The sequence below is a fragment of the Anabas testudineus genome, chromosome 1, assembly GCF_900324465.2.
Source record: "Anabas testudineus chromosome 1, fAnaTes1.2, whole genome shotgun sequence".
NCBI lineage: Eukaryota > Metazoa > Chordata > Actinopteri > Anabantiformes > Anabantidae > Anabas > Anabas testudineus.
Genome location: NC_046610.1, coordinates 681,572 through 704,872, shown reverse-complemented (window position 1 = coordinate 704,872; position 23,301 = coordinate 681,572). Strand labels below are relative to the sequence as shown.

Below are 23,301 nucleotides of genomic sequence, written 5' to 3'. Positions count from 1 at the left end.
AGAGATCATATCTCTCTCTCCTTTCTCCTCTCTCCATTCAAATTCTACCATTGCATGTCATTAACTTTGTGTCTTCTCTCTCCTGTAGTTGTGTGTCCTCCTCTCTGTCTCCCTCTCTCTGTACTGTTCTGCAGGTATCCTCGGCCTGGAGCTGTACATCTCCAGAATCCAGTTCATCTGCCCAAAGTTCTTGATGCTTGTTGTTGTCTTTATTGCCTGCTGTTCTTTTCTCTCTTCTCTTTCCACCCACCCCAACCGGCCGAGGCAGATGGCCGCCCACTATGAGCTGGTTCTGCTGGAGGTTTCTTCCTCTAAAGGGAGTTTTTCCTCTCCACTGTTGCCTAAAGCTTGCTCTAATGGGATTGTTGGGTTTTCTCTATAATTTTTTGTATAAATATTTTCTGTAAGGTCTTAAACCTTAAACACTGTAAAGTGCCTTGAGATAACTTCTGTTGTGAATTGGCGCTATACAAAAAAAACTGAAACTGAATTGAATTGAGTTTGAATCTGAATCTGAGTGCAGACATTCAGTGCTATTTATTATTTGAATAATTAATGTAATAGGACAAAACTGGGCAACGAAACACACCGTCAGTCACACGTTCCAATACTTTTGCTCACATGAAAAACGGGGGGGGGTTCAAACCAAAGGTGCCATCTCCTAAGTTGTGTATTCAATTCGGCTGTAAACACCCGAGATAAAAGCTGACATGTTGATCTGTTGTCTCACCCAACACCCAAATGTTTTCAGTCTACAGCTAAAATAAAGGAACCGGCCCGTAACCGATTGGACCGTCGTCCTCCAGATGTTGAAGAACTGCTGAATTCCGCCCGAGGAGTCAGTTCAATTAGCACTAAACTGCAAATTCTGCTTTGCTGTAGGTATCTGGGTGTTTTATCAATGGTTGGACCGGTTTCTTCTCCTACAGGATCATTATGTGCATCTGATGAAACTCCAGTTTGGAGAGCTGCGAGTTCTGGGGGTTCTTCTCGTTTCCTCTGTCCTTGAATACACGTTCTTATCAACCAAGTAAAACCCCTGTACCTCATATCTCAGTACTGAGGTTTCAGGTCCTGGTTGGATCTCGGCCCACTGCTGCAGACTGGGTCACTGTTGGCCTGTGGGTCTCCAGGGCTGCTTCAGTGTTTGTGCACAGTTTCCGGAGCGTTGGAAAAGCCACAGGACACAAAGCAGGATGTTATTGTGCTCGGATGACAACAGAAAGGGAGACAGTGTTTCCTGTGATCGCTGGAGGGAGAGGCCGTTTCCCACAATGCTTGTGGACAAACAGAGGTCCTCTATACAGAATGTGTGTGGCTGTGTGTGTTGGGTGGGGTGCTATAGCTCTGTTTGTTTGTCAGGTAAATATCTCAAACAGTCGGAGCCAGCAGGTTTTCATGATGGAGCATCTGACCGTATGCAGTGATCTGGAGGCTTTAGTGACGTTGAACAAACCTTTTGCTCCTTCCCTTCATACACCTCTTAAAGTAAAGAGTAAAGACTGATTCCAAGGATCACATACTCTGCACTTAAAGGTGATCGCTTCTTTCTCATTAAACGTCTAACTACATGAGATGTAAATTTAGCTGAGAGCTGTAGATTTTAACTGTAAGAGCTGATAGTCAGTGTGCTGTTAATTAGAGAGGTTTCATTTAAATAACTAATCATCCAAGACCAGGAAATTTAAATACATTTGTGCATCAGGAGGACGACCTCTCGCTTTAGGCTGGACCTCATAAGGGGCCTGATGTTCTTATTTTAGTAAGAGCAGGAGATTCACTTTGGAATCTTGGATTGAGCCCATATTTCTGATACTACACGTCTGCAGTTCAATTTAACTTGGATTCTGAATGACTTGTAATGAACCATTTTGAAATTGTTGTATTTCTACTTTTACTTATGTAAAATATTTTATCACACAAACAAAACCATGAACCCAGGTCATAGTAGCAGTTTTTTGACTGAAAACAAATTCCCAAATAAGAGCCTTGATCTGATCAGAGATCTCTCAGCACATTTCCTGTAAAGTCAGCTCGATTTGTTTCGAACGTCTACTGGTTTGTAATAAAGGTTTGATACTATACTGTGTTGAGGGGCCACCGTAGGCCAGCGTTTTATAGCCCTGACAAAGATGTTTGGTTGATTATTCTGTGAATTCTCAGTCAGGGTCCAAACCAGACCGCAGTTGGAGCCAGTGTGTTCCTGGTTTATTGCTAAAGAAGAACAATGAAGCAGCAGTTTAGTGTTGTTGTCGAGTCGAAGAAGCACTCGAGGAAACAACCCAATCACCTAAAGGCCTGGTTCTGTGTGTGTTGGACTCTGGTCTGGGTCTGATTTGCCGAGGCCCCACAGAGTCTGCCTGCCTCGCTCTGTTTACCCAGTTCAAATTTAAAACAAATGTGACTGCAACACACCACCAGCCCCCCACCCCCCACACAAACGCCCCACCCCAAACAGCGCCGTGACTCAGTGCGTGTTGTTTCCTGCAGCCCTGATCCGATGAGCCCTCGCGGTCCAAAATCCCAGCACTGTGTGTGCTGCTTCAATAACAATAACAACTCGTCCAACAGTGACGGTAAAGCCTAAATTGAAAGTTACACGATTTGGTTTCTGCTGCAGAACAAAACAAACGGCACAAACGTAAGATCCGTCCATTACTGTAAAATGAGGATGACGATTGTTTGTTGTTCTGTGGATTCACCACTGGTTCACAGAATATGGAGTTACGCCAGTGGTGGGTTGATGCATGAAGATCAGCAACAGTCAGTGTGTAGAAAACTCTTTGCTTTATTTGAATCAGCATTTGGCAGCTGTGCCGTAAACAAAACTTAAAAAGACCAAAGATAAACTCCAGCAGAAATAACTGTACTTGGCACCTGATAATTATACTGGTGAGGGGACATTCTATATTTTTCTTTTTATATATGTGAGACAACAGCCTCCAATGTAAACATAAGAACGGAGACAGAAACCACAAATACCAGCTTTTACATGGTCCCCATCTTGTTTATATCACAAATATTTCAGATACACACAGAAAACTGATCCTGAAATTCCAGACTTCAGCAGAGCTGCTGAGGAGCAGAGGGACGTGTGATGACGAGGAGGACGAAATGCCAACGTTTCAGAATTAGGATGGTTAAAGACAAAGAAACACTCAAGACGGCAAAGCAGTGGGAAGTGTAAAACCTGGTTTCCTGGTTTTGTTGGAAACTGAAGCTCAGACGGATTCTGTATGTCACTTCAAAGGCCTTCGAAGAGTCTAGCATGAAGAAGATCAAGCCATGTGTCCATTTGCCAACAAACAGCCACTGACAACTTGTAGGATCTTCAGCCTCTTTGGCTCGTGACACACTAAGCCGACGGTCGGCCGTCACCCAGTGTCTGTTTCCCTGGTTTTGGCAGCGCGTCCTGCACAGCTACCGCACTTCCAGAAGCTGGCCCAGAACTGACACCATTGGAGGACTTTTGTTGCTGCCCTACATGCCAGTGGCATAACGGGCAATAGCTAACTTCTGCACAGCTGGCTCTGTCGGGCCCCCTGTTGTGACTGGCTGTTCAGCTTAGTGAATCAGAGCAACAAGAAGAGAAGTGATCCAACCAAAGACCAAGAGCTGACAACACCAGTGCCATTAGTTCTAAACCATCTGTGCAGAATGAGTCCTGTGAAGATGTGTAGGTCTTCCACCTTCACTTCTGGAAAAGCTGCTTTGGAAAGTTGTTCTCCGACCTACAGGGGAATAATTATCTTACTATGTTTTTTTCAACGTCTGACTCCAGATCCGCCGTTCGGGGACCAATTCATCAAAGTGGCAATGATACAGCTGAGAAGCAGCAGTACAGCTGGACAAATAACAGTCAGTCAGACAGAAGACAAAGGCCGGTCTCCTCTGGAACAAGAACACGAAGCACTGATCAGAAACATAGGTAAGAAAACAAGCTCATTAAATAGGTGGAATGGAAAGTCTGGTGTATTATGGTTGTGAGAGAAATGATCTGATCCAGGACCAGCATAATACGTATGTATGACGGCCTCCAGCAAGGTCAGAACATTTGTAATGAGAAGAATGAAGAAATAAGGTCTGGTAAAAACAGAGCCCTGTTCGGTGCTGTTAAATCACACAGCTAATCCTGAAGGAAACGGACGTCTTTCACCCTTCAAAATAAGTTTATGTCACAACTTATTTGTGATAAATCACTAAAAAGACGCCGACATCTGTTGGGTTCCTATATTGAATCTATTCATAGAAGAGGGGCTCAGCGACTGGACTGACCGAGCATGTGGAGTATGTACTATGACAGTCCCGGATCAAGACGAGAGCCCTCGGTTCAAATGTCATCTCTGTAATGCTTCCCACTCTTTTAATGCCAGCCTCAGTTTGATAGAGAGGCAGAAACATTATTAATGTGGCCGAGGTCTCAAATGCACCAGTAGCAATTAAAGACTTCATCTTTAAAATGACTTGGCGCTTGACATTTTGGGAAATACACTCATTTGGTTTCTTTACCACTCTGATGTCTGTACAGCACATATGAATCTGCGGCCAGCAGCTAGTTAGCTTAGCTTAACATGGAGACTGGAAATAGGAGGACAAGCTGCGAGAGAGCTGAGAGCATGATTTAATGTAGACAAACATCCACATAATGTGGGATCAGAGATAACATGACAGAGCCAGGCTTCATGCTAAGCTAACCTTCTCCTGGCTCCAGCTTCATATTGAGCAGAGAGTTCAATACAATCTTGTAATTGGTCAAAGAGAATAAGTGTATTTCCCTAAATGTTGTACTATTCCTTTACTTTCTGGAGTCTGTATTTTGCAGCACTATGTGGCACTACCTTACTGAAATCTGAAAACAGTTCTCTGTATTTTTGTGTCATGAGGAAACACTTGTAATTCCCTGTCCCACAGCCTTCATCCTTCTCTCCCTCCGTCCTTCTCTGCACCGTGTGTTTTATCTAACGGTGACTCCCAGCTTCTCCAGAACTCTGGTCCCTTTTTCCTGGTACTCCTCCTTCGTCATCCAGAAGTTGTCCTTGTCCTTCATAATGTCGGCCAGCACGGCACCGCCCAGAAACACCATGTGCTTACGTCGAGGGGGGTCTTCTATCCTGATCTTGAATTTCTGAGGTGGAGATGAGGCAGAAAGGACAAAGTGTTAACAGAGGAAAGCAGCAGATAACTCAGTGAAACCCCCGCCGCTCTGAGAGTAACTGAAAATAGCCTGAAGACGACTGTTTGTTAGTTACAGGCTGGAGGAGCAGCGGCGAATCTTTCTCTGCACTTAAATAAGTAAATAAAATAAATTTAAAAACGAAAGGGAAGCACTTTAAAGTTCTTCTCCCTGGCTTAGATAGTTTGCCTTTTTCCTCACACAACAGAAGTGTCCGATAAATGTAAATGTACTGGATCATGGCGAAAGCTCCTGACTAGACTGTAGTACCCCCTAGTGGCAAATGTTCATACTGCTTTTTTTTGCTTCACATTCTGATTATTATCTGATGAACTTTAAATATATTAGAAACCTTTTCACATAACTTGGATTCATTTCTTTCAGCATTGTCAAACAGCCATGGATCTGCTGAAGACAAGTCCAGACCTCATGAGTTAGTTTTGTGGTTTTCGGATCTCAGTACTCACTGAGAGCTTGTCGACATCTCCCTTCAGCACTCGCTCCAGATACAGCTGTTTGAGCTCACGTTCCAGGCGGGATGGCAGGCCGGGGTACATGGTGGAGCCTCCAGACAGGACGATGTGCTTATAGAACTCAGCTCTGATCAGTGACACACAAGAATAGACTGAAAACTATATACGGTGTGTGACACGTTTAGCTTCAGTTTAACTACATCAGCCATCAATCAATAGAATCTTTAAAAAAATATGGTACATTCAGCATCATTACACTTGATTTTAATACAGTACCTCTTACTTTATTTGCACAGGTTCTCAGGATCAAATTAAATCTAAGAAGCTGCCCAAATATCATCTATGTCAAAGTGTGAAACAGGAAAAAGGTTTCAGGGAGGAGACAAAGTCCTTTTAAAAAAGTCCTTTAAATTTAGGTCATACTTTTTAGGAGCTGATGGATTTTACACTTTAAACTTGGTTTAAAGAGTTTCATTAAAACGACATACTGAGAACCGTTAGTCATCACAGAGGAACCCACCTGGTGTCGATATCTGCAGCCTGGATGGTGTTGAAGAGCAGCTCGGCCACACCAACACCCTCAACGTTGATGAGGTGAGGTTGAAACAGAGCCTCGGGGGCTTCAAACCTCTCTCCCCCCACCTTGATTACCCTGCCGTCTGGGAGCTGAGAACACAAAAACAATGTTCTCACATATAAATTCTGCACAGTGTCGGGAGAATCAGGTCTGCACATTGTGCAAAATGGCAGACCGTCCGTGTCAGATGTGTTCTCACATTGTAACAAACTCCACCTGATTTTAACTTGGGGAACACAGCAGCGATAACACTCCAACTTTAGCTGGACTTTGGTACTAGGGGACTCGAGAATAAAGACCAGGACATTTGCGTTCTCATGTGCAGCTCACCCCGGTTGCACATGCCCCTTGTCTAAAATCAGACCGAGCTCCTAACTTACCTCAAATCTCCCAAATATTTTATCAAGAAAAATGAACCTTCAAGCACAAAAACAATCCATCACTTTTTCTTATAAACATGTTTGTCATTCTGTAAAAAAGACAACATTAACCTGAAAAGACTGCCTAAGACTTTCAGACCAGACAGCTCATGCTCAGAAGAGCTGTTACTGATTTCTAGTCTTTGACAACACACCTGACAACTGAGTGGACTTTGGCAAACACAGTGAACGACTGCTCAGTAAAGACTGGAAGTCCTGTTAGAAAATCCTGCAAGAACGTGTTGTTGTGCCAAAACAAACACAGACAGCAACTGAATTCATACGAAAAGGAAAAGTAAGTGCTCATGATAGCAAAGCACTAAACCTTTACTGCATTACTTCCTGGTTGGAGACACTACAGTAACACACCATCTTGTGTAACTGGCATCTCATTCTCTGTTTGCTAAATTGGCCACAACTGACCGTGTACGACTCGACCAACACCGTTGTCTCCAGTGCCAGCTTCTGCTCCTGCTCGATGTTGTAACCGACGTAGCAGAGCTTCTCCTTCATCATCCTCACCGTCTCAAAGTCCGCCGAGTGGTTGAAGGCGTAACCTCGCAGCAGCAGCAGCTGGAGGACGGACAGAGGGACAACAGGAGTAACGTCTTTAACTCAACTTAGGTACTTTCACTTCAGTAAAAACTTAACTTTCTCACATTTTACTGAAACAATCTCAGCCTTCAAGACGTTGATACAACAACTGGGGCCACTGATCGTACAACTACAATCATTTGTTCACCAGTGAATAAAAAACTTAACGTACAGCGAGGAGGTGACGGATCAGTCATTATCATCAGCCTTTAACTGTGCAGACAAAAGCTCGACTCCACTGTTTAATGTCACTAAATGGCACCATCACGTTAGTAAAACCCCCAAATTTCATCAATTTATTGACAACTCATGTTGTCTCTTCTAGTTCGTATCTGTTCTATTTTATTCAATTTATTCTTATTCTATTTTATTTTATATTCCACATTCTACCCAATTATTTTATTTCTTTTTGGCCGGTTCACCTTGTCTAAGGCATTTCATTGCATTCTTAACTGTGTTAACCTGCACATGACAAATGAACATTCTGATTCTGATTCTTAGTTTAGTTGATGAAACAGAAGAAATTGAACAATGAAAGTAACTGTTTGAAAGGCATCCTGCATTTTTCACTTGACTTTTAAAAATGAGGGTTTGATATTAATGTTTTAATGAGACACCGTGCTGCAAACAGTCCAAGCCTGTGTGTTACTTTTACATTAATACCTCGTAAAAACAATATTATTTTATATACATTATATTTTCAATATTTCATTGATTCTTTTTATTATTGATTATAATTGTTTTGTCTAAAAAATACAAGAAAGTTGTGAAACGTCATCATTTCTCACAGGCTGAAGTGACAGCGTCAGATGTCTTGTTTTGTCCGAGCAACAGTCCACTCTGTCACCAATGAAACGCAGTGTTGAGGGAGGTGTACACGGGTGAAGGTGCAGCTGGTACCTTGATGAGGTAGCGTGTGATGTCCCTCCCCGCGATGTCGAGGCGCCGGGTCAGGTGGGGCAGGGAGAAACCCTCATACACTGGACAGATGTGTGTGACACCATCACCGGAGTCGACCACCACTCCAGTCAGCAGTCCTGAAACAGATGTGTTTTGTTTTATTAAAAAGACTTCTACTGTCTGCACCTTTACCTTCGGACAAAACAACGACCTGCACGTTAGCATTAGCATCCAGTGAGACAGGGTTCACACAGTCCTGTCTTTTACAGTTCAGCAGTGTTCGAGTGTGACGGAGGCAAACTTACCTTGAGCGTAGAGAGTGAGCACGGCCTGGATGGCGATATAAACTCCTGAGAACTGATACGTTTCAAACATCACCTGGAAACAAGAGAACAGGGATTCAGTAGTGTGCATTGTGTTTAAAGGCTTTATCAGTCCGAGCATGAGAAGCTCGACCTAACACCCACCTCGATGATCTTTTCTCTGTTTTTCGTGGGGTTCATGGGCGGCTCGGTCAGTAGGATCTTGCAGTTGCTTGAGTTGATGTTGAGCTTCTCTGGGCCGAAGGTGTAGTCCCACAGGTGCTTCATATCGTCCCAGTTCCTGACGATACCATTCTCCATGGGGTAGTTCACCTCCAGCATGGAACGCAGCTCGCTGGCCTCGTCCCCGACCATCAGGTCCTGTGAGGCCGCAAACATAAAGGTTACTGATTCCACAGGGGAGGCTGTGACAGGAACATGGCTTTCACCTGAGCAGCTGATTTATTAAGCATTTCTCAACTGTCTGACTAAAGAGTTGCTGCTACAGCATTTGGTTCAGATCTAGTCTTCAAGTCTTTGGACTCCATAGAACTGGCCTTGAAAGAACGTTACCTTGATTTCAATGTTTCCGACTTTAGCTGTGGAACGGATGATCGGCCGGCCGACCAGCGCTGGGAAAATGTGTTCCGGGAAGTTGGAGCCTGCATAGCCGCACTTGACGAACTAGGATTAGATGAACAGAAAAAGAAGGAAAACGTGTAGAATTCATGTTCACGTTCATTCATTTTTATTGTTGTTTACAGTAAAATCCTGTAATTTTCAAGTTATAAACATGTCACAGTGAGCATCTGCATCAGAGGTTTAGCACAGTATGACTACACATACTACTACAATATTAAAGTACAGTTATGCTCCAGGTAAAAACACAAACAGTTCATGTTCGGGATCAAGCAACAAGACCTGGATCTGAGTAACAACAGAGTTCAAGGAGATGCAAAGCAGGAAGTCCAACCCCTTTTTAAGCATACCATATGTTACACATGTGTAACAGGTATTTAGCAGAAATTCAAACCTCAACCAGCGAGAGCAGCTTCCGGTTTTCTTACAAGGAAAAACTGCAGCAGCTTCCGCAACCACTGCTCACAGCAGGGGGAAGTGAAGTGGGCTTCTGATTCGACAGGTAACCTTTTGATTCTCTTATTGTGAAATTGTGAATCCTCTGTTACCACTTTCAAACGTTTCACTAATTCTATTGTAGTTAGAAAAACAAAAGTTCAACTGCTCTGTAAAACATTTATTCTATTAGGAAAAAGAACAAATCATCATTTGGACCACGTCAGACCAGGTGAACATCAGAACTGTTACCCTGTCCAGACCAGATCTGGATCTGATGTTGGTGGATATTCTTTATTATCTGTTTCATTTAACACGATTCTGTTCAGGTCTTTTACTTTACCTGTGGAATTAGAAGCCAACTTCAGCGAGGTTTTCCTCAGACATTTATCTCAACATTTTCAGTTTCTATAAAATCAACAACACAGTTTGAAAACCTGCCGACTTTAAACGAGCAGCTCATGGTTTAGTTTCAAACTGGGAATAAACGATAACTAAAAGCTGGAGATGCTGCAGGAAATCAGCTGTTAATGAGCTGGAGATGTTGACGAAGCCCAGAAAGGTGATAAGAAACACTGTCTGCTGGTCTGAGGCGCACTTCTTGGTTCTAGAAAATACTCTCAGAGCATCGACAGGTGTTTTAACAACATGTCTTCGTATTTCAAACATCACCAATGAGTTTAATTGTGCAGGAACCGACAGTGAGCTGCGTCAAAACGGATGAAACGCTGTCATCACAGATCACAAACCAGCTCCATGTATATCTATAGAGATATATCGATCTAACTATCTATTTATAGATATATCGAGATCGATATATCTATAAATAGATAGATAGATAGATAGATAATACTGTGTGTTTATCAGTCTAATAAATCTACATCCAAACTTACAAACCAGACAGACTTAGCCAGGTCTAGCTGTTGGATCGGACTAGAGACGTGGTTCTCCTCCGAACCTGACCAGAAACTGAGAGGGTTCTGTTTTCCTGCTGCAGATGAATGAGCTGAAACCAGCTGACAAGCTAACGCGTTAGCCTGTTAGCCTGCTAGCCTGTTAGCTCTCTGCCACTTCCTGTTCCCACTTCTTCCCGTTTTCTGCTCAAACTGCACCGACACGGACCCGGACCAGGCTCTCACGGTCCCGCCCGTGTTCGCACTCACCCCGGTGCCGTTGTCACAAACCACGACTTTCCTCCCCTGACTGTCCATGTTTGTTTTCGAGCTGCAGCCTTTTCCTCCAGAAAACTAGCGTCAAGTCGACCGAGCCGCCGGAAGTAACACACCTACCGCTTCAGGTGCGATAGCTTCAAAATAAGAGCCCCACCTCCACACACCGAGCTTTTCCATTCCCGGCTCCTCCTTGGCATGTGACAAGATACTGAACCCAAGTTGACCCACTTTGTATCTGTATGAGTGCAGAACATTTACTATTGAACTGTGCAGACTGCTACTCCAAGATCTCTGCACCACCTGCAACAAATGGAGAGGAGCTCAATGAGCTGTAACACACCAACACTATCACCTGATGAAGTTGTTCAGGGCTCTGTACAACTAAGGGAGACTCTCTGGTCTAGGTTACCAGGTTAGATCATCATCATCTATACTGTGAGACCTGATCCAGATCTGGAAAAGAGTCCAGAGTGTTACAATACTGTAGAAAAGCACAGATATTTTGACTATTTTCTGTTTCAGGTTTTCTTTGCATCACTTTGGTTTTAAACCAGAGCTTCTAACAAATGGGGGAAACATTTAAATATTAGACAAATAATATTAAATGTTAAATGTTAAAATTTTCCTGTCAGTGCACGTGGCACCAGGACACCCTAGGTTGGAGGTCTATGATCGACTTTGTGGTTGTGTCATCTGACCTCCGACCATATGTCTTGGACACTCGGGTGAAGAGAGGGGCTGAGCTGTCAACTGATCACCACCTGGTGGTTAGTTGGATCCAGTGGCGGAGGAGGAAGCCGGATAGACTTGGCAGACCCAAACGTATTGTGAGGGTCTGTTGGGAACATCTGGTGGAACCCTCTGTCAGAGAGGTCTTCAACTCCCACCCCCGGGAGAGCTATAACCAGGTCCTGAGGGAGCCTGGAGACATTGAGTCCGAGTGGACCATGTTTTCCACCTCCATTGTCAATGTGGCTGTTCTGAGCTGCGGCCGTAGGGTCTCTGGTGCCTGTCGCGGCGGCAATCCCCGAACTCGGTGGTGGACACCGGAAGTAAGGGAAGCCGTCAAGCTGAAGAAGGAGTCTTATCAGGTCTGGTTGGCCTGTGGGACTCCTGACGCAGCTGATGAGTATCGGCAGACCAAACGTGCCGCAGTCCGCGCGGTCACAGAGGCAAAAACTTGGGCCTGGGAGAAGTTCGGCGAGGCCATGGAGGAGGACTATCGGTCTGCCTCAAGGAAATTCTGGCAAACGGTCCGGCGCCTCAGAAGGGGAAAGCAGTTTCCTGCCAACACTGTTTACAGTGGAGGTGGGGAGTTGCTGACTTGACTGGGGACATTGTAGGACGGTGGAAGGAATACTTTGAGGATCTCCTCAACCCCGTCGACCCCGTGTTGAGAAGGCAGAGGCTGGGGACTCAGAGGCTGACTCGTCCATTTCCCTGGTCGAAGTCACTGAGGTAGTCAGTAAGCTCCTCGGTGGCAAGGCACCAGGGGTGGATGAAATTCGCCCTGAGTACCTTAAGTCTCTGGATGTTGTAGGGCTGTCTTGGTTGACACGCCTTTGCAGCATTGCGTGGAGATTAGGGACAGTACTTCTGGACTGGCAGACCGGTTTGCAGCCGAGTGTGAAAGGGCTGGGATGAGAATCAGCACCTCCAAGTCCAATGTCATGGTTCTCAACCGGAAAAGGGTGGCTTGCACCCTCCAGGTTTAGGGGGAGATCCTCCCTCAAGTGGAGGAGTTTAAGTATCTTGGGGTCTTGTTCACGAGTGAGGGAAAAAGGGAGCGTGAGATTGACAGACGGATTGGTGCATCGGCAGCAGTAATGCGGTCGGTGTACCGGTCCGTCGTGGTGAAAAAGGAGCTGAGCCGAAAGGCAAAGCTCTCGATTTACCTGTCAGTCTATGTTCCTACCCTCACCTATGGCCATGAACTTTGGGTCATGACCGAAAGGACAAGGTCGCGGATACAAGCGGCCAAAAAGAGTTTCCTCTGCAGAGTGGCTGGGCGCACCCTTAGAGATAGGCTGATGAGTCTCCCGGGAGGAGCTCGGAGTAGAGCTGCTGCTCCTCTGCATCGAGAGGGGCCAGTTGAGGTGGCTTGGGCATCTGTTTCGGATGCCCCCGGGACGCCTCGCAGGGGAGGTTTTCCGGTCCTGTCCCACCGGGAGGAGGCCCCGGGGAAGACCCAGGACACGTTGGAGAGACTATGTCTCTCTGCTGGCCTGGGAATGCCTCGGTGTCCCCCCGGAAGAGCTGGAGGAGGTGTCTAGGGTGAGGGAAGTCTGGGCATCTCTGCTTAAGCTGCTACCCCGCGACCTGGCCCCGGATAAGCGGTGGAAAAAATGGACAAATAATTCACACATTGTGAAATAATTCCCAGGATCAGAAATCCAGAAGACCTCAGCATTAAAATCCCAACGCAAGGTCTATTTACTACAGTAGCTGTTGTAGCTGTCTCACAGCCCTCATCAGCAGATGGCACCATGGCCTAGGTTGTCACAGACTTAGTGTAGATCTACTGACATGAAACAGTGAGTGAATGGACGTGAGTTGGGATTGTTGGATAATTAGGTGATGGTCCACTAATAAAACAGCTTTCAGTCAATTCTAAGAGCAGGTGGTGCTGAAACATGATTGTGACCTCAGCTGTGCAGGTACTTCTTATTCCTATTTATCAGAATCACACATTTAGTGTTTAATGGTCACGAGATTGTGCTGCAGAGAAATTACTCATTTCCTCGTTCTGTGTTTTTGTTGTAGGGTTCATTCGTGGTCATGGTCAAAAGAGTTTTGCCAGGGCACAAAGGGGTGATTATTTTAATGATAAAAACAGAAACTGAGCTGGACCGATGACAGAGGACAATTTTTTTATTGTAAAACAGTGTTTTAAAAGAAAAGAAAGAAAATAAATGCACAAACCAGACACAGGAGACAAAATCTCACCAACAAAAAAGGTGAAGCAGCACTGGAAACAGGAGAGCGTCAACGTCACATTTCAATTCAATTCAATTCAATTTTATTTGTAGAGCGCTTTTTACAATTGACATTGTCACAAAGCAGCTTTACACAACCAAAGAACAGTACATGAACAGTGAAGGTGTAAGAATCATAATAATCAGATTGTCCCTGATGAGCAAGCCGAGGGCGACAGTGGCAAGGAAAAACTCCCTGAGAAGGCAACAGGAAGAAACCTTGAGAGGAACCAGACTCAACAGGGAACCCATCCTCATATGGGTGATTACATGTTGTGTAGGCAGCAGTCCAGTATAACAGTTAATGTCTTTTAAGTTAATATGGAGTCCAGTTAGTTATTGCAGGCAGACTTGTTCCATTCCTTGACTATCGAGCGTTGAGTCGAGACCTCCAAGAAACAGCTTCCGACGTCCGCCGAGGCCGGGACCGACATCATAGTAGCTTGTGACCAATCCAGTCTCCAAACGCATCCCAAAGGGCAAACGGTGGATCCAGGCGACGAGATCTCCAGCCAGAAGTTGGGCATCAGGACGAGTCAGACAGGTCCAGAGGGCAAAGGGTGGAATGACGTGTAGCTCGACAGAGAGACAGGAAGAGGGAAAAAGAGAGGTAGAGAAAGAGAAGAGGAGAGATGGCAGTTATTTGTATTCACAGTCAGATAAAGTTTGAGGTGAATGTATATTTAGAATAGTGCAGCAGGGACTCCGGCAGGAATAATTATGACAGCCTAACTAAAAGGGTGGGTTCAGAAGGAAACACAGAGATGAGGGCTCACTGGGATGTAGAGCAACCAATCACTTCACCATCAACAAACCTGAGTGATCAATGAGAGTTGGGAAGACAGCATCTAAACATACCAGTTCACCATAATGCTCTACGTCCATGAGTCCTTCCCAGATCTATTTACAAAATACTTGACTAAATAAATAGGTTTTCAGCCTAGACTTAAACATTGAGACTGTGTCTGAGTCCCGAACGCTATTTGGAAGGCTATTCCATAACTTTGGGGCTTTGTAAGAAAAAGCTCTGCCCCCAGCTGTGGTTTTTAGGATACGAGGTACTGACAGGCAGCCAGCATCCTTTGAGCGAAATAAACGTGGTGGATCATAAGACACTAACAGTTCACTTAGATACTGTGGCGCAAGACCATTTAATGCTTTAAATGTCAAAAGTAGTATTTTAAAATCAATGCGAAATTTCACAGGGAGCCAATGAAGTGTAGATAAGATAGGGGTGATGTGCTCATATCTTCTGGTTCTAGTGAGGACTCTCGCTGCTGCATTCTGAACTAACTGAAGCTTGTTTATGCACCTGGTTGAACAGCCAGACAGTAAGGCATTACAGTAGTCCAACCTAGAGGTGATGAAAGCATGGACAAATTTTTTCTGCATCATTTAGTGACAAAATATTCCTTATTTTGGCAATATTTCTGAGGTGGAAGAAAGCTGTCCTGGTGATATTATCTACATGAGCTTCAAATGAAAGACTGGAATCTAGAATCACAACAAGGTCTTTCACTGTTGCACATTTCTATAGGAAACTGAAAGTTTGCCAGAGCAACAGCTCACATCAAGACAGCAGAGTGTCTGTCAAACACCGGTGAGTAGTGCTGACGATTCTTACTGTTCCGACAAGAGGCCTCTGATCTGTTTTTCTTTCATTTCTCTTCTCAGACAGCAACTTAAAAACTATTTTTAAAGCTCTTAGTCAAACGTGTTTTGGTAAAAAAAAAAATTGAACATAGAGTAGTACTCACAATGACGGACTAGCTTAAAATGAGCCTGTTATATCTCTGGAGGGAGAAGAACTATAAAGCAAAGTGCTCTAGGCAGAGCTGCTTCAGTGTCACTGGGGTATAAGTGCAAGTTTTTAGTTTTTGTTTGTTTTATAGGGTTTTGAGTGCAAATCTGTCCTTAGGAAGACTCTCCATTAGATTACAATGTCTTTACGTTGGAACTGGTCTCCCCAAGGACCGATGTGGTAGTTGTTTGTATTATTGTTTTGTTTGTATAACTGTTTCCTGCTCCCCAACCGGTCGAGGCAGATGGCCGTTTAACTTGAGCCTGGTTCTGCTGGAGGTTTCTTCACTAGGGGGAGTTTTTCCTCTCCACTGTTTGCCTAGTGCTTGCTCTAGTTGATCTTGTTGGGCTACATGTGTTTCTTGTCTGTCTTGTGAAGCACTTTGTAACATATGTTTAGAAAAGTGCTCTATAAATAAATGTATTATTATTATTATTATTATTAGGTGTTAAGAGGGGGTGGGCAGAGGTGTGATCATTACATCCTTCACATCCCCCCCATCCACGAGCCTATTCAGGGCAAGGGGTGGAGTGAAACCAGTCTTGGAGCATAAATTTGCGGCCTCTAACCAACTATCTTCAGACTGAAGAAGCTACTTGATGAGTAGCGAAACGTTTCAACTAACTAAAGGAAGTCCAGTTGCCATGACTCAACTTCCAGATGACTTCACCTGGACGACTGAGAATCTTCACCGACTCTCTGGATATAGTATTAAAATAGGGGTTTGCATGTGGGGTCATTTCCAATTTGATATAAAATAATGTTTTACGTGTTTATTTGTACATTTTTCACTTTTACTATCAATTATATCTAAAAGAAAAAGGTGAAGCTCCTGCCGTTCAGAGTGACCTGTTTCGTCGTAGATGCAGCGTGAAGACTCCATTACCCATAACTCCTATCACCTGGCGTTTCCGGGTAGGTAGCGCTACCAGCCATATTTGATTGGATTATGCTGTTCTGTCTGCGACAAGCAGTTTAGCCAGGTCCTGACAAAAACCGTGTTTTTCTTCAGTACGAGAACAGCGTTAAGGTTCACCTGTGACCACCTTCAGCTGCATTTACAGTAACAACACTTTATACCCCGTAGTCAACGATGAATCCCGAATAGTAAGTGGGAATTTTGATGTCGATTATGACAGGTCCGGTTGAGCTGTCAGATTAGCCTGGGGAAGCTAAGCTAAGCTAACGTTAGCCGGGCGGACCGGTATACAAAATGAACGTCAGCTGCTTTGTCTTCGGTGCTAGGTTAGCGAGCTTTCCGCACTGAGACAACGGTCTTATTTACCACCAAACTCAAGTCTGTCCACATTTTCTGACCTATATAAACCAGGTTACAGAGACTAATTGTGTGTGTTGCGTCAGCAGTGTTAGTTTGCTGTCTAAAAGTAAGTTAACTGGAAGTAGCTTCGCTAGCTAAGCTAGGAGGCTAACTGAACAGATACGTAGCGTTACTCGGACCTTCGTGTGAGAATTTAACTGGAGTTAGAGACACATACTGACAGTTAACAGGACACAGTCCCGTCAGTAAACACGGAGCTAACCGACATGAGCCGGTAGATTTAACGGTGTCGGTTGTCCGTCGTAAAGAGGAAGTTACTTTGTTAACGTTAGCTGTTAGGTAATGTCCGTGTGTTACTAAACAAGCAGGGCTGAAAATCCGTCTGCTCATTACTTCACCACCAACCATTGAACGAATGAAACACAGACGTAGTGTTTAATTCTGTTAAACTAACATCCTGAAACATGACAATACATTTACATTTAGTTATTTATCAGACGCTTTTATCCAAAGCGACTTACAAGTGAGATACTAAGGAGAAGAATTTAAAGGTAAAGAGCTGCTACAGTTTCATGGGGTCTAAGTGCAAGATTGGTTTTTTTAAGTGCACAGAATAGTTTTGGAAACTTCAGAATAGTTTTGGAAAGTTGGGAGTGAGACTGTGCAGAGGTGGGTAGGTGGTTCCACCATCGTGGAACCACTGAGCTGAGAAGTTTAGCCTGGGATCCTTTGAGCTGAGGGGACCACAAGACGTTGTTCGCTTGCAGAGCGCTGAGGAGGGATTGTAGACCAGAATGAGGGAGTTCATGTAGGCCGGTGCTGTTGAGTCGACCACTTTGTAAGTAAGGGTCAGGACTTTGAACCTGATGCACCAGCTACAGGAAGCCAGTGCAGAGATCTGAACAGTGGTGTAACGTATCCTCTTAGAGACGTGCTGCTGAATCTTGGATCATCTGGAAGTTTGATGGTGCAGCTGGTAACACCGTCAGTAAGACACTGCAGGAGTCAGGACCAGATATGACCAGAGACAAAACAACGAGTAGTGTTGTATAGTCTGAAAGGTAGGGTCTGATCTGTGTGATGTTGAAAAGGACAAATCTGCATCATGTGTAGACAGAGGAGATGTGGTCGGTAAAGCTCAGCTGATCGTCAATGATCACAGCCAGGTTCCTGGCAGCATTAATAGAGACAATCACTGTGGACCCTATGTTGATGCTGATGCTGATGTTGTGTTGTGTGCTGATGTTGTATTGTGGGACCAGCTGAGAAGATGAGAACTGTTTTAGAGAGGTTGAGCTGAAGATGCCACTCTCTCATCCAGGCAGCAATGTCGGCGAGGCATGCAGAGATGTGTAGTGAGACAGTGCAGTCATCTGGTGGAAATGACAGGAAGAGCTGTGTGTCGTCAGCATAGCAATGATAGGAAAAACCATACGACTGGATAATGGAACCCATGGATAAAATGTAGATAGAGTAGAGGACCAGGAACTGAGCCCTGCGGCACGCCAGTGGATAGGCAGTGAGGGTAGTAAGAAACCGGCCCCTGCCAAGACACCTTGAAGGTACGACCAGACAAGTAGAACTTAAGCCAGGCCAGAGCTGTGTGACTGGAGTGACTTCAAAGTGGTATCTGGTAGTTCTCTGTTTTTGCCTTCATGACGCTGTGAGAAAATGACGCCAGCAGGTTCTGATTAGACTTGGGCCACTTCCTCTCAGCACTCCTGAGCATAGTGTGTTGTTCATTGAGCTGATCATTGAACTATGAATTAGCAGCTGATGTACGGGCAGGCCTGGAAGACAGGGCTATACTACTATACTACTACTACTGGCTGTGTCTATGTTAAGGGTAGAGAGGACCTGTGGTGGGGGTAGGGTAGGAGATCAGGAGACCAGGAGACCAGGGAAGGAAACTGCTCAGGACTGAGTCCTGAGGTTCTGGCGTGTGACAAGTGGAGTAGGAGTAGGAGAGTCTGATATATGATTTATCTATGGATAAAGTAACTCAGGTACTATGCATAAGTACAGTTTTGAAAATATTCAATAATATATATTGTTGATTGATATTAAATGTTTCTGACTGTTTCTTATTTTACATAATTAACTCAAACTTTAATTAATTAACTCTAATTTCTCTGCTGTGTAGCTGTATGTTTTTTATTTCTACTAAGGGTTCAGTTTGGGACATTAATTGCTCAGAGATCAGGTTGTAAAAGTTTTTCTCTCCTTGAATCTGTTCATGAATTAAGCATGTTGGATTCTGCAGAAACATAATTTATCAGACACGAGGAACAAATCTGGACTCAAACATTCATGTTATCAGAAACACTAGTTAAACACTGGTTAAACACTGGTTCAGTGTTTTTTTCACCTTTAACTGAAGAACATCTTGGGTCGATGTTGGAAAAATGTGAATTAACTTTGAAGTACCACAGTTATTGTCATTAAAACAGTAACAGAAATGTAAAGTGTAGAATTTTAGAGTGAAGGTTTAAACATCGGTACATGATTTAACTTGTTAGTGACATGGTTAATTTGTTTTATTGTGTGATGAAACACAAAAAAATTATTAATCGGCTGTTTAAATAAGTGTTTACTGATCCTTTCTACTACTACTACTACTACTACTACTACTACTACTACTCGAATATCTCTGAGTTACAAACTGTTGGTTGGACAGAAATTAAACTAAAAAAGCATTTTTTTCTTTAGAAGTAATTTGAATTAAAGTCCTCGCCGTTGGGTTAGTGTCTTATCAAAGACAATAAAACGCTCAGTGTGTGAAATAAATAACGACTGCAGTTGTCCTTTAAGACATGTTACCAAACACTCAGTGCCATTTTAAACATGGATTATTTTCATTATCAGTTAATCTGCCAACGTCTTTATTGGTTAATTATTTACCAGTCCAAAAGCTAAAGATCAGAATTTTCTGTCACATTGAAAATAATCAACTCCTCAGGTTAGAGGAGCTGGAAAATGAGAGTGTGACTGAAATGAGCCGGTTATTAGAGTGAATCAGCTCTGTGTGTTTTATTCTTATATGTGATGTAATTATACCGTGTTCCCTCCCTCTTTCTCATCACAGTGACTATTTATTCAAACTGCTGTTGATCGGCGATTCTGGTGTCGGAAAGTCTTGTCTCCTTCTCCGGTTTGCAGTAAGTCTGTTTTCAGCTGCTGTTGTGTAACAGGTTTTCAGCTTGGTGATGGTTGTTAGCCCTGCCACCCTGACCCACCGGTGTGTGTGTTTCCTCTCAGGACGACACGTACACAGAGAGCTACATTAGCACCATCGGTGTGGATTTCAAGATCAGGACCATCGAGCTGGACGGAAAGACCATAAAACTTCAGATTGTACGGAAGACCTAGTGTAAACCGATAAGTGCAGATAAGTGTTGAAACTCTGGTGGGTGTTTGGACTGACCAGCTCTGTTTTGCTTCCTCAGTGGGACACGGCCGGTCAGGAACGGTTCCGCACCATCACATCCAGTTACTACAGAGGAGCCCACGGCATCATAGTGGTTTACGATGTGACAGACCAGGTCAGCCTCTCCATAACAAACTACAACTACTGTCGCGATCCAGTCACACTGATACTGAAAGTAGTACGCTTTAAAAATACCTCAGGGCTGCTGCAGTGGGGGGTATTTATTTTATTTCCTTGTTTATGACTGCTTTGCCTGTGTACATTCAACTCTAACTCCCAGTTAGTTGGAGACGTGGCACACGTATGTTATCATACGCTGCATGCTGGACTGATCTCTTGTTTTGCAGTCCTCCACATTAAAGCTCACTAGCTGCAGTGGTTTGTAATTGTCCAAAGTTGTCGCAGCAGCGGTATCATCTTTGGCAGGATGTGATGTTCAAGTTACAGTATAAAGCACCGAGTGTGCGTGATCAGCAGACAGTACATTGACACATGACGTCACATAGTGGAGACGCAGGGTGAACAGACAGAAACAGACTTGAGCTCCACACTGCTGCTGCACCGAGCTTTCTCATCTTGTGTGTTCACTGTGGTGTTTTCTCCCTCCACCCTCAGGAGTCTTTCAACAACGTCAAACAGTGGCTACAGGAGATCGACCGCTACGCCAGCGAGAACGTCAACAAGCTGCTAGTAGGCAACAAGTGCGACCTGACAACAAAGAAAGTCGTGGATTACACCACAGCTAAGGTAGGTGGAGAGAAGCTGGAGCTGGACTGAGGAGTCACAGCTACTGGGAGAATAATGATACACATTCAGCTGGACTCAAGTTTCCATCCACTGTTCTCTATTGAACTAGGCACTTTGAGTTCACTCAGTGGTCAGTTTATTAGGAACACCTAACCATATCGACCTCAGTCTAATCCACCAGTTAGTGTGTAGAGGAGCTGACTCAGCTCGACGGTCCAGTTAACAAGTGTAGGTCCTGGTGCTGCATCATCAGCTGCACAGAAATGTCTCTTTACTTTATTTACATCAGGTGCAGGATAATTACCCCACCTCATACTCGTATCTGTTCTCCAGGAATTTGCCGACAACCTGGGGATCCCCTTTCTGGAGACCAGCGCCAAGAGTGCCACCAACGTGGAGCAAGCCTTTATGACCATGGCGGCCGAGATCAAGAAGAGAATGGGCCCCGGGGCCACGGCCGGCGCCTCAGAGAAGTCCAACGTCAAGATCCAGAGCAAGCCGGTCAACACCTCGTCCGGGGGCTGCTGCTGAGACCTTAAAGCTGCCACGATCTGAATCCACCCCCGAGCCCACGACCAGTCTCAATGTTACCATGCTCCACAGGGAGGGAGGAGTAGGAGTAGGAGGAGGACTTTGAGTGGACCGGTTTGTAATTGTGTGTATACAGCTACAACACCAGATTCCCACCCCCACCCTTTCAAAGTCAGCAATAGGACGGTAAGCCCCCCCATCCCCACAGAACACCCTGGGCGATTCTACCAAAACACACTCATACTGGAAAAAAGAAAATGTATGTAAGTTTTTAACTGTGTGAATTTAACCAATGAGAGAAAACGTTTCTTCTTTGTTTGTTCTGTTTGCCCCGCCCTTTTGTTCCGAGTCACTTTTCTAAAATGACGATGTCTTTATTTCGCTGTGGACAACACCATGACTTGTGGCCCTGGTCTCCTCTGAATTAGCAGCTCTTCAAATGAAGCACATGCTTAAATCAGCATAATGCATGTTACAACTGATCACATGCTCTCGCGCTTGCATCTGGAATGCAGTCATGAGGCGAGCAGCTTCCTGCCAGAACCTTCAGCCAGGAAACGCTGCCGTAATGCCACCTGCTCCGACTTCACGCCGTTGCCCCTCAAACCCACGTGCCAGTGCCTTTGTGGCAGGAGATTTCCGTGACTTTATGCCTTCGGCGCTCTCGTGTTGTCGGCATGTTCCCCTCGTGTGCTCACAGCCGTGACTTTGTGTGATAACATTCCTGTGTGTGTACTTTCTATTACCTGTGTGTGCGCTGCTGTAATAAGCATGTGCTCCATTGGGAGCCGTGACGTCAGCCGTGTGTACTTCTCTGCTAAGAGCACAACCAACGACAGGAGAAATTAAATCACCATCTCTGCTCCGGAATAATCTAGAAACTGTATATATTTATACATAAATGTAAGAAGTGATTTGCAGATTGTGTAGAGAAGCAAATGAGCTGATGAATAGCTGGAGTTAGTCAACTCGGCACGTGATCTGTGGCTGCGGACATGACATTTTTGTGGCACAATGTCTACCATTAAAACAATGAAGGAAATCTTTGGTAACTGCTGCTGCCTGTCGTGTCTTTTTTCCCTTTCAATTCAATTCAATTCAATTTTATTTGTATAGCGCCAATTTACAACAGAAGTTATCTCAAGGCACTTTACAGTGTTTAAGGTTTAAGACCTTACAGAAAATATTTATACAAAAAATTATAGAGAAAACCCAACAATCCCATTAGAGCAAGCTTTAGGCAACAGTGGAGAGGAACAACTCCCTTTAGAGGAAGAAACCTCCAGCAGAACCAGGCTCATAGTGGGCGGCCATCTGCCTCGACCGGTTGGGGTGAGTGGAAAGAGAAGAGAGAAAAGAACAGCAGGCAATAAAGACAACAACAAGCATCAAGAACATTGGGCAGATGAACTGGATTCTGGAGATGTACAGCTCCAGGCCGAGGATACCTGCAGAAAAGTACAGAGAGAGGGAGACGGAGAGGAGGAAACACAACTACAAGAGAGAGAAGACCCAAAGTTAATGACATGAAATGGTAGAATTTGAATGGATAGAGGAGAAAGGAGAGAGGAGAGGAGCTCAGTTTATCAGTAGAGGTCCCCCAGCAGACTAACCTATATCAGCATAACTAAGAGATGGTTCAGAGTCACCTGATCCATCTCTAACTATAAGATTATAAAAAAGGAAAGTTTGAAGTCTAGTCTTAAATGTAGAGACGGTGTCTGCCTCCAGAACCTGAACTGGGAGCTGGTTCCACAGGAGAGGGGCTTGATAGCTAAAGGCTCTGCCTCCCATTCTACATTTGGAAACTCTAGGAACCACAAGTAAACCTGCAGTCTGAGAACGGAGAGTTCTGCT

At 44.5% G+C, this 23,301-nt stretch overlaps 2 protein-coding genes across 3 annotated transcripts; one reads left to right on the top strand and one right to left on the bottom strand.

Moving 5' to 3' along the window:
* Positions 1 to 2,770: 2,770 nt before the first annotated feature.
* actr2a (actin related protein 2a) lies at positions 2,771 to 10,816 on the bottom strand. Of its 2 annotated transcripts, none has more exons than XM_026359365.1 (9): positions 10,676 to 10,816; positions 9,012 to 9,122; positions 8,604 to 8,819; positions 8,442 to 8,514; positions 8,137 to 8,273; positions 7,066 to 7,215; positions 6,167 to 6,312; positions 5,641 to 5,773; positions 2,771 to 5,125 (listed from the first exon to the last, which is right to left on the bottom strand). In XM_026359365.1, exons 1-9 carry the CDS (start codon positions 10,721 to 10,723, stop codon positions 4,955 to 4,957), a joined length of 1,185 nt encoding a protein of 394 aa, XP_026215150.1. In that variant the 5' UTR covers positions 10,724 to 10,816; the 3' UTR covers positions 2,771 to 4,954. The 2 variants fall into 2 exon arrangements, with proteins under 2 accessions (XP_026215150.1, XP_026215151.1); XM_026359366.1 differs by lacking the exon at positions 10,676 to 10,816 and adding an exon at positions 10,406 to 10,546.
* A 5,569-nt stretch (positions 10,817 to 16,385) lies between these two features.
* On the top strand, positions 16,386 to 22,496 carry LOC113161640 (ras-related protein ORAB-1). Its single transcript, XM_026359380.1, has 6 exons — positions 16,386 to 16,567; positions 19,825 to 19,897; positions 19,998 to 20,093; positions 20,186 to 20,281; positions 20,782 to 20,913; positions 21,247 to 22,496. Exons 1-6 carry the CDS (start codon positions 16,554 to 16,556, stop codon positions 21,442 to 21,444), a joined length of 609 nt encoding a protein of 202 aa, XP_026215165.1. The 5' UTR covers positions 16,386 to 16,553; the 3' UTR covers positions 21,445 to 22,496.
* The last annotated feature ends 805 nt before the right edge of the window (positions 22,497 to 23,301 follow it).